Source organism: Polyodon spathula, chromosome 9 (genome assembly GCF_017654505.1).
Source record: "Polyodon spathula isolate WHYD16114869_AA chromosome 9, ASM1765450v1, whole genome shotgun sequence".
Taxonomy (NCBI): domain Eukaryota; kingdom Metazoa; phylum Chordata; class Actinopteri; order Acipenseriformes; family Polyodontidae; genus Polyodon; species Polyodon spathula.
Window position 1 is genome coordinate 45498854 of NC_054542.1, and position 11558 is coordinate 45510411.

Here is an 11558-nt window from a genome sequence, read left to right on the forward strand (position 1 = left end):
ATACCAGTCTCATTGGATAGATAGCAGTAGTTTCAACACAAAAGCACAACAACTTTATCTTTGCATATTTGCATATAAGTGTTTAAACTGTCCAGTAAATACGCATTACAAATCTTCCCAAGTACAATATAATTTGTGTGAAAGAGGCCCAAATGCAAGCTTAATGCTAGACAACAATAGACTTTAACTTTCAGATGGAGGCATGCATCACAGCTTCAAGATAATGGAGATTTTGAACATATTGGCCTTGGCCCTAACTAATTCATGTCCTGTTACTGGGACATTGTAATGTTTCCCATGTCGATCTCTTAAAAAGTTAAATGATCAAAAGGCTGGCTAACAATCACTTATCATTTTGTTAAGCCAAGCCTGGACTATTCTAAAGAAAACGAGAGAACAGTGTTAATAGAAGCACATACATGTAAATAGCTTAAATGTGTGAATGAACCCTATTGCTGCTGCTATTTAAATATGAATCAGTCAATCAATCTTTATGCAAAGTTAAGAGGCATACCTTCAGTCATGACTGTGATTGTGTGATAGCTGTTTCTATCCAAATCGTTGACTGGTGAAACCTAAACACTTAATACTGAAGTTGTTGTAAATATGTAAATAACAGGCTATTAAGAGTGGGTTATCAAATACAGGCAATAGTAGGACATTTTAACACAACACATTTACATAAAACCATGTTGAAACTGAGCACCCCACCATCATGAGAAGCTTTAGCAAATCAATTACTGCATGTCTAAGGAATGTTTATATGTCATTCTTCAGCTTGTGCTGCAGAGAAAAAAAAAACCCATTGTCTACACATTCTCTGTATGTAGTCTTTCCAATAACCCTATATTTACTTATGCAATATACATTTGCTTAATAAGCCTCTCTTAGCACACTACAATGAGGATATTAAATGTGCGGCTTAAAATTAAAGCTGACAATTGCAAATGCAAACCAACCAACACAGTAATAAAATCAATGGTTGCATTTCCCTTGGGGCCACTATTTACTGTGTGCAGTGCCATTTTCCTAATGGAAAGGCAGTTATGCTTGTGAAAACCTTGCAAGCACTGTTTTTCTCATCTTAACTAAAGTAGCTTGTGCAAAGCAGTTCTCTGTATAAACATATGAAAACTTTAAATTAAGATTTAATTTCACTCCTGCATCCCAAGAGCCTGGATGCTGTACACATGGGATATACACGTGACAGTCTCACTTAATGTTTACAAGACTAAGCATTAATATGTATTTTAAGATAAGGATAGTCATGAGTATATTGTAATGTACAGTTCTGTATAAGGTGACCATTTGGCTCCGTGTTCAGCGGAACAGTTTGGGATAGTTCAGGCTTTTCAACTCGCAACCCAATGCATTCTGGTAAGCGTAGCCCTGCTTCTCTTAAAGGTAAGAATGATACCTGAGACAAATAAAACATACCAGAATGCATTGGGTTGCAAGATGAAAAGCCTGAACTATCCCAAACTGTCCCGCTGAAAAATTGAGCCATATGGTCAGTTCTATATGACTGGGACGGACGGCTGACGTGGGTGTGGTCATACGAGAAGTAAACACTCAGGGTGCAGCGATTGTGGGGTATAATGTGAGCTGCTGGGCTATATAAACAAAAGAAAACACACTTTTAAACAAAACACAAATGAAAATCTCAATGGCCAAAGTAAACAAAGCACTCTAACAAGTATCACGCTGGTGCGAAGCAACGTGAATAGCAATTGTTTTTTTTTTATTTTTTTTTTTTACCGTGCTCTCGCTCACACAACACATGACTCCCAACTCTCAACTCGTCTACAGTGCACCCATTCTCCTTAAATACACAGTGAACTATAATTACACAATTACCCCGAAGCTCCCAACCGCGCGTGAACAATTAAACAATAAACAGACACTTACTATAACACAACACACACACATGGATTTTCATTCAATGACGCATTCTTACAGAGATCAATTAACATACTGCATTGATCTCGGTTAATGCAGGCAGGCGCTTCCCACAGTGCGAGGCAATCCACACATAGGCGGAGGGCGGGCATGAACCCGCAACCTCTCGCACTGAAGCATTGTGCCAATACCACTGTACAGAACAGCCTACCAGCCCTGCTGCTGCCTTCCCCCGTGCACGCCACACTCTCCCATGCCAACCTGAAGTCTGCCCAGGACTTGCTCACCAGGCTACAGTCTGACGAGTGCGTGCTGGGGGTTCAACCCTCTTTTGTACAGCAGTATCGGTGCTATGCTTTAGTGCAAGAGGTCCCGGGTTCGCGCCCACCCTCCGCCTGTGTGTGGATTTCCATGCCCTGTGTGCAGCGTCTGCCTGCATTAACCGAGATCGCTAAAATACATTCATTCTTACGTGAACACAATCTCCCAAATATAAACACTGGCCAATGGATTGTTCCGTTCGCCCTTTACAATAACAAACAACTAACAATACGCAACCACTCTATACAACACAGATGCCAATAATGACACCCATCAACATAATAATCACAACAATATCTACGATAATAACACTAATATTTACAAGGGGGCGAGGCACCCCGTCACAATGACACGTTCTCCATGAACAATGCAATTTAAATATATTTAGAAGAGCTAGCTTTGTCACAAAGTGAGCATTTTAAATGTGATTTTCTGCTAAAATACCTTGTGTTGTGCCATGTTTAGGGTTTAGGCAGATCATATTAGTTATAGCTCAGGTTAGGACTGTACCCTTTGAACTTGTTTGGCTCCAGCATGTAAGCCGTGAGAGAACATGGCTTTGGAGTTGGAATTCTGTATTATTTAGGAGCATGTATTACAATACAAAAGTCATATACAGATTCAAAGAAACAGATCTAGATTGTTAAATAGCTTACTGCAAAGTGCAAGCCGCTTTACAAGGGAGACAGCATTCAAGGCACTGGATGATAAAGAAGCACCATTTAAATGACAAAGACAAATTCATATCAGACCTTTTACTTAGGATTTTCTTTTTGTTGCTTTTCCACAAACCAGTCAGAGGCTCTTTGTATCTCTCTCTCAAAGGCTGCATATCACTCAGCCTGGCTTTTGTGTGCCTTTGAAAGGTAGATGTGTGCAAGAATGACTCACTCAATTTGTTCCTTGTGGTGCGGTAAGTATTCTGCAATCACACAGCTTCTGTGTGAGCTTTTAATTGAGTCCAGCCGAGTGAGTTGTAATTGATACAGAATCACTGTTCTACAAGAGCTGCAATAACAAGGTGCTGCTAGCTTTTTCCACTTTAATCTATTTGCATTTTTTGCTGTATTCTCTTTCTGAATTTGTTCTTCTGTAGATCTGCATGCTATCTTTCTTATGGAAATCAATCCTTTTTTAAGTGAAGGAGAGAGAGTTCTTATACCCCTCTTTTTCAAACACTGCCTCATTCATTTTAAAGGCCCTGCATTCAGACCCTGCTGCCCTTTATCCACTGCTACTTTTTTCAAAAGCAAGTTAAATTGTGTTGTGGATTAACACGCAGGGCAAAGAGCATTTCCGTCAGGAAACCAAAAACAGAAGATGAGATCAGTTTAAAGATTTAAAAAAAAAAATGGAGTATCCTTTTTAAGGACACACATCAGCCTTTCGTGATGACAATGATGACGAATGAATTGCTTCAGATTCCTTTTCATCTCAGGGCAGTCCAAAGTCAGCTGGAATCTGCAATAGTGGCTATAAGGCACAGCTCTCTGATGTATGAGCCTCAGCTGTAACCTTACTGGTATGTCTTCCTACCATGTAAAATGGGCAATTTTCTTCCTATACAACTATAATCACATTCCAGTTGCATTCCATTGAGAAAACATGTACAAATGCCTAGTTGTTTAATTTACGTAATCTAGTTTCCTACATAAAAGTCTTACAAAGCAGGTTAAACATTTTATATGAGCATGATGCCTCTTTCAGCATGTGCATATATATATACAAACGAATGAGTACGAACAGCCAATCAGCTTCCAAATCTAGCGGGCTTCTATTTTGCATAGAAGCCCGCTGGAACGTTGAAGTGCTTAACTGTGAATTCAATTTTAAATCAATCCACCCATGAATACCGGCTTTTTTCCTTAACATTCTAATCTACAACTAGTCTGATACTATAAAAAGCTACTTAAACATACTTTCTGATGCTGGTCTAGAGACAAGCGATATCATTTCTATGACAGGACACCGTAAGAAAGGCTCAATTTGGAGGTACTGGACAGCAAATCAACAGGAACGACACAATTGGTCCACAATTATGTCATCAGTTGGATCCAAACAACACCCTCCCTCAAAACCAACCAGTCAAAAGGCCAACCCTGTTTCAGTTCTTACCGCACCAGCCAATCCACTGCCTGCCAGCTTGAATGACGCCCCGCCTCCAACAACAAGTTTCAAGTCCGACTCAAAACCACGCAGACTATTCTACAACTGTACATGTCCAGATAATTTATACTAAGAAAGAGTAAAACACCAATAAATAAATGTTAGCCAAATAATAATAATAATAATAATAATAATAATAATAATAATAATAATAATAACGTCTCTCTCTCTCTCTCTCTCTCTCTCTCTCTCTCTCTCTCTCTCTCTCTCTCTCTCTCTCTCTCACTCCATAAAAAAGCTATATCTTATATCTATATATTATGTATATATATATTGAAAATAATGAATACTTTTGATTCACATTAAACACTCGTGGAGGGCATTGTAATTCTGTATAAATTATAATGATGAAAACTAATGTGAATAAGTGAGCACATTTAAACAGACTGCAGGAGGGCATTGTACTTCATTCATAACTAGAAAACACTCAGTGATACTAGAATACATAGACATACTAATATAAATATTGTAAAAATAAATATTTAACAAATGTTTCAACTAGAAGCCTTTCTCCATGTCTTCAGGTTTCATTTTGGGCATTTGTTTATCAAACTCATTAAACATCTGAAACATTAACTAGTTTCTTTGTATAATTTAATATAATAATTACATTTTCCATTTTTGAAATACCATGTTAATCATAGTTTATTGAATTGTGAGATACAGATAAACAAAGTTATTGCAAGCATAAGTGATTTATAATATATTAATGGCACAGTTGTTTAATCATTATGAATAGGATACACATACCGGTGCTATATCAAATATTTCTAGTTATACTTTTGAGAGTTTGGCAGTAGCATGGTAATATTTTATGTTTGAAGAATATGTATCCACTTAGTAGGTTTGTATTGCTGTTAGTGCCTTATACACCCAATATCTTGGACCTTTTCATTAGCAATACAGTCAACAATGTATTATTCTTTGATTTCAAAGCTGTTGATATTCACGACACTGTACTCCTATAGTAAATTACAGAAACCATACTCATTTAGCCTACATTTCAAGAACAGTTTATTAATATAGTTGTTCAATTAAATGTGTAAGAGCTAATGTCACTCTGCAGTCATATTTTACATTTAATTGTTGTTGCTTTACAGCATACTTTGTATGTCATTGTTTCCCTAACAGCTTAAATATTTCAATATTAGAATTACTGATGCATACTGTATATCATAAATTACATACCTATCCGATGATATCTGTTCATGGTACGTTTTCAACAATAACTCCTGAATTTTATTAGTTGTTGATAATGGGATAACTTGCACTGCAAGTTTCATTGGTGTATGTCGATTTCGTCTCATTTACTGAGCTGTCTGGGCCGTTTAATAATAATAATCTTTATTTTTATATAGCACCTTTCATATTGAACCACCATCACAAAGCGCTTTACAAGATACTAGACTAGGGTGTGTGAACTGTGCATGAGCTGCAGAGTCACTTAAAACAATGTCTCACCCCAACCAACGGAGCACAAGCACTGACTTCCTCAGGGTCACACAGTGAGTCAGTGGCTGAGCTTGGATTTGAATCATGGACCTCCTGGTTATAAGCCTGTTTCTTTAACCACTGGACCACACTGAGGCCCCGTCTGCAGCATGATGTCACTTATGTTTCACAAAAATGTAGTAATTTATTAACTTGTATATAACTCGGCTTCTAATACACTTCCTAAACGATGTGTGAGCAACACCATTGTAACATGATTGTCAATCACTTCAAATATGCTTTCAAAATGCGATTTTCAGGCATTATTTCAGCAGTGTGAACAGTTTATAAATGTATCTAAAAAACAAATAAGTGCAAAGTTATTATTTATGCTTCAATATATCAAATTAAGTCGACTATATGTGTTAATTGATAGATTGCTGTGCCATTTGAAATTTGGAAAGTAGGGCATTGGTGAATTAGTCCCAAACATGGTTAATTGGTCTGTAGCTATTTTCATCATGATCTAAGTATTTGGTCTGTAGTTGGTTTTAACTAGTCATATGGGTAATTGCATGTATAATTGGCTTGTTTTTACACATTATTTTCACCACATTAATTATTTATAATGAACGGATTAGCATAATTTGTTATGTTGTTCTCTATAGCATAATGAATGTGTCTTTTACGTTTTTTAAACTTTGGACTTGTGGTTTGTCAGTTACTGGTGTTATTATGCAATGTGTACAGCATAGAAGCCAGTATAAACTTCTGTATTAAATTAAGAAATAATGTTTATTATACTTGTATTTCGTTCACATATGATCAGTGCCTCAAGTTCAAGCTAATAACTCTGACTGCCTCTTACATGCTCAAATTAATTACAATTGAGTTAGATGGTTCCAAATGTATTACCAGTTCATTGCAATTTTAATCTCAAGCAGTGTCAGTATGAATGCAGTTTAAAAAGAGTTGATGGATGAGTGATATTAACTGCAAATATATCATCACAATGTAATATTTTCATTACTAAACAATTCGAACCAGCTTGATTGTATTTACATTGAAAAACATAATTTATTTTTTTTAAGACAGTCAACATTTATAATTAGCCTAGCTCTTCAAGATTTGACACATTGTAAGAGAGTCAGCTGTGTTTTGAGCCACTTTTTTTTATCTGTATAGTGCATTTTGTATTGTGTTAGTCTGAAACTTCCCCTCGACGGTATAAATATCTGGACATAACAATCAGGATATCAGATTTTTTATTTTTTTTTATGATACTTGGTTTCTTTGTCTAGTTCTTATTATAAAACTATTGCATCATCAATGCTAGAACTATTTTTTAGTTTTCCATAAATAAAATTTTGGAAATTGTTGCATCATACTGGATAGAGAAAATGTGTGAGTTTTTCTGTCAACTATGAGACATTAGCTTATGGTACAACATGGGTTATTTCAACCAAGAGAGGTACTTGGGTCTTATCTCTAATGGTATAAAGTCATGAATGGCACTGTGTTGACAAAAATGTACAAATGAAGGCCTGACATCACCACACATCCTAATGCATGTCATTGGTGAATCTTTCTCTTCAGGTAGCTGTGATGTTTCCTGGCATAAAGAGAAACTTCAGTCTCCCCATCCCAGCCTACCTGGACAGCATAAGCGTTCAGTTAGTCACCCCCTTAACCCTGTCCAGCAGAACCACCTTCTACCAAATGGTAAGGGGACTAAATTAAACTTCCTACAACCCAGTCAGGACCAGCTTTACTTCAGTATATTTATCAATATATAAGACTAAGACTAACACTAGCTTGAACTGATAAACAAGCTTTTGAACACAACACAAGCTTGTCCGCTGTAGTGGGCTTTGTAGAACGCAAGTGGAACACCATTCATTGCTTTATTCCCAAGATGTGTTAAATACAGTATTTCAGATGACCATTGGTGTATCAAATTTTGATAGTTTTTTATATGTAACCCTATACTAGATACCCAGTACGTGTAAAGTGGTGACTGAATTGTGGTATACAATCGAACAAAAAAAAAGAAAACTCAGTGGTTATTCAGTAGGACTACAATCCTTGCGAATTTGTGTTATAGGGTGTGTCAAGTATTGGGTTTACAAAACCATATACTGAATGAAACAAGGGGACCAAAACAAGGGTAATATTATATCAACAAGTAATTATCTACATAAAGAAAGGTTTTCCTAAATAAAGGCGTATAATTGGTTTGAAAGTTCTTTTGCAGGTATGACTTTCATTTCAACAGCACAATTTATCAACTGGAACATCACAGGAATAACTTTCAAACACATTCAAACGTTTTGTGTAGAAATTAAGGAATTACATACATAGCTTTCCTAAAAATACAACACAGATGTAATTTTAAACAGTTCAGTTACACAACACAGAGAGGAAATATACCATATGCACAAAAAAACTCCTTTATGGCAAATATAATCATAATATATTTTTTTCTCTTGCAAAGGGTGAACAATGGAGACTTTAGTTACTGTAGATTTTAATTGCTCAAACATTATTTTTAGGTTTGGAGCTTCCCTTCATGATGATGCCCCACCCCCTGATTCCTGTCAGCCTACCTCCTGCATCGGTTACCATGGCAATGAGTCAGATGAACCACCTCAGCACCATCGCTAACATGGCAGCTGCCGCACAAGTACAGAGTCCGCCTTCCAGAGTCGAGACGTCAGTTATCAAGGTACAATAACAAGTAAAGCTACTGATTAGTTAAAATGAAATACAGTGTTCTATTCAGGAACCTGTTCTAGACTGTTACTGGCATCTTTACGACAGCCAAGAACATTACCTGGAATAATATACTTTTTTTATTCACAAAAATAAAACATTAGATCACTTCTGTGTTGCATCACATTAGAAGGCATGCAGTATACTGTATATTTACACACACAAACACACACAAACACACACACGCACAAAAAGCCAGCAACATCACAACTTCCTGTTACAACTTTTTTTTTTTGTATCCATAATTAGATATATATATATATATATATATATATATATATATATATATATATATATAATTATTATATATATATATTTGCATATATATCAGCTAGTATTTTGACTATATATACTTATCGTTAAATTGTCTTATGTTACTTTGTTTTTTTGACTATTTTACTTTTCAGTTTAACAAAAAAAAAGTATGCTATAGACTTGGACACTATTGGTAATTGGGTATACTTTATCCCTTAGATATTAATTTTGCTGTGAGGCCCAATTAAGTAAGCTTTTGTGTTTGAGTTTTTGTCAGTCCACAAAAGAATAAGCATAGCTTTGAGTCTTGAAAATCTATAGCTAGAGGCCTTAGACTTGAGCTGGCTTTTATCACCTGTCCACAGATCGAAATGCTCAGCTTGTTAGTATTTCTAAGGAACTCAGGTTGCAGAATGCAGACTCTAAATGCTTCGCTGTTGAAGAAAAACTTGGAGAGGAAAGAATAATTTATAATAGACACAAAAAGAAAAGAAATCCAGAACAGTACAGTATATAATACACTAAATAAATAAACAAATAAATACATACATAAATTATCAAATATATAAAACCAAATATATTTGAAACTGTGACAAAATGAAAAGAAATCCAGAACATTAATACACTAAATAAACAAATAAATACATAAATAAATAAATAAATAAATAAAATAAATAAATAAATAAAATAGATAGATAAATAAGTAAATAAATAAAACCAAATGTATTTGAAACTGAGACAAAATGAAAAGATACAGTATATCAGTGGTAAATGTCTAAATGTCATAAACACACCCATAAAATGAGAATAAATTGTAAATTGTAAATAAATCAATAACAACTGAAAAAGACAACATTTAAATAATGAAATGAATCAGGACAATATGTCACAGTGACAGCACTGGTGAGAATCATACTGTACCCTGAGTAGAGTGGGTACAACTGGATGTGGAAATCACTCATGAACAATGTTCTTATTTGGCCTATGAACGGTGGCCATTTTATGACAGACCCCTAGTTGAAATACAATTGAATATTTGTTTTGAAGAGATGGGTGAACATCTGTTCTCAAAATTTTGGACCCATCAGCTTGATCAAAATCCAGTTGGATTTGAGAGCTGGCAAAGTTCCCCACTGAAACAGTTTTATGATGCCAGTTTATAACTATGAGATCACGTCATGCACCATCAATCAGCTTTTGTATTTTGGCCAACCAAATAACTGTACAATAAACTGTACAATGTCATGGTTAATTGAGAATCTGGGTTGGAAAAAACACGAGTTGCTAAGTTTCAATCTAAATTTGTGACTCTAAGAGTTGTTTAAAATAAATCACCTACTCCAACAAAATGGAGGTGTTTGCATTGCAAATCATGTTTGTGCTTGTCAGCTGGATATGCAGATAAAAACACTTGTGGCACAGCAAGTCATTGGTACTGCTGTTTTTTTTTTAAATCATAAGATCAGCAGAAACACAGGTATAATTCCATGACAATTCAACAATAAGTCTTTACGTAGACAACTGTCAAATAAATTTGTATATATATATATATATATATATATATATATATATATATATATATATATATATATATATATATATATATATATATATATATATATATATAAAAAATGCTATCAATAAAAGGATTGCTATAATCTAAATTGTGAGATAATGTCATTTGATGTGTTTTGCAGGAACGCGTACCTGACAGCCCGTCCCCTGCCCCGTCCCTTGAGGATGGGAGGAGACCCGGCAGCCATCCCTCTTCTCACCGGAGCAGCAGTGTGTCCAGCTCTCCCGCTCGCACCGAAAGCTCTTCAGACAGAATCCGTAAGTCTTGTTTTAATTGGATAGAAATGGTTGCATGGCCACACCTGTTTTTTTTTTTTTTCCAGAAATGTTATCCAATATTTAATATTGTGATCTGTAACTTAATATAATGATATGTCTGTTTATATTATGTAATTAATTGTTCATTGATTGTATATATATATATATATTCTGGCTAACTTCACTATAACGAACCCTCCTGGGACCTGGAGACTTTTTCGTTATATCAGGGTGTTCACTATAATAGGGTTTGGCATTTTTCTATATCAGAATAATGACAAAATGGCAAATTTTAATTGAACATCAATATACATTACTTTTATGAAGATTCCTTCACATTTATCAACATTTAAACGACATTGTGACAAGGTACAGTGGGGTTGGAGTTGAAACGCTGGCACAAGCACGCAGGATTTATTAAGCTCAAAACAGAAAGTAAACTATGGTATCCGGGTCTATCCATCTTTCACTAGACATTTATCCAATGCCAAGTCCATATACGACCATGAATTGGGCGGGAATGGCAGATGTAAGGTGACATTTTGTTGAATAATTTATTGCACATACTGTTTTCTTTAAATGTATTGGTTCTCATTTCATTTTCAGTGATTTGATTGGCCAAATTAGTATGTGTAATAATTAGAATTACAGCACATACCAAAGTCAAATTGGAACGTGTAATAAATTTTTGAAACATGTACTAAATAGTGCATTTTTGACCCGGATGGCCTCCGAATATTCAGTACCATGTAGCCTGTACATGAGAGCAAAAAAGTTAATGAAATTGTCCACGCTTTTTACAATGTTGCAAGTCAGTGGAACATGCAAATGTGTGGGCAAATCTGACAAACCTTGCCAAAGTTATTAATTTCAAAATTAAA

General features: G+C 35.3%; 1 protein-coding gene across 8 annotated transcripts in view; it reads left to right on the plus strand.

The window, feature by feature from the left end:
- The window catches only part of LOC121320946 (dachshund homolog 1-like), a 159948-nt gene that overhangs the window by 104916 nt on the left and 43474 nt on the right, over positions 1-11558 (plus strand). For 6 of the 8 annotated variants that reach the window (XM_041259769.1, XM_041259770.1, XM_041259773.1 and 3 more), the window contains 3 exons: positions 7414-7539; positions 8370-8542; positions 10542-10677. In XM_041259769.1, coding sequence (XP_041115703.1) covers positions 7414-7539; positions 8370-8542; positions 10542-10677 — 435 coding nt within the window. The remainder of the gene's footprint in view (positions 1-7413; positions 7540-8369; positions 8543-10541; positions 10678-11558) is intronic. The other 2 variants (XM_041259774.1, XM_041259776.1) reach the window with 1 other exon arrangement.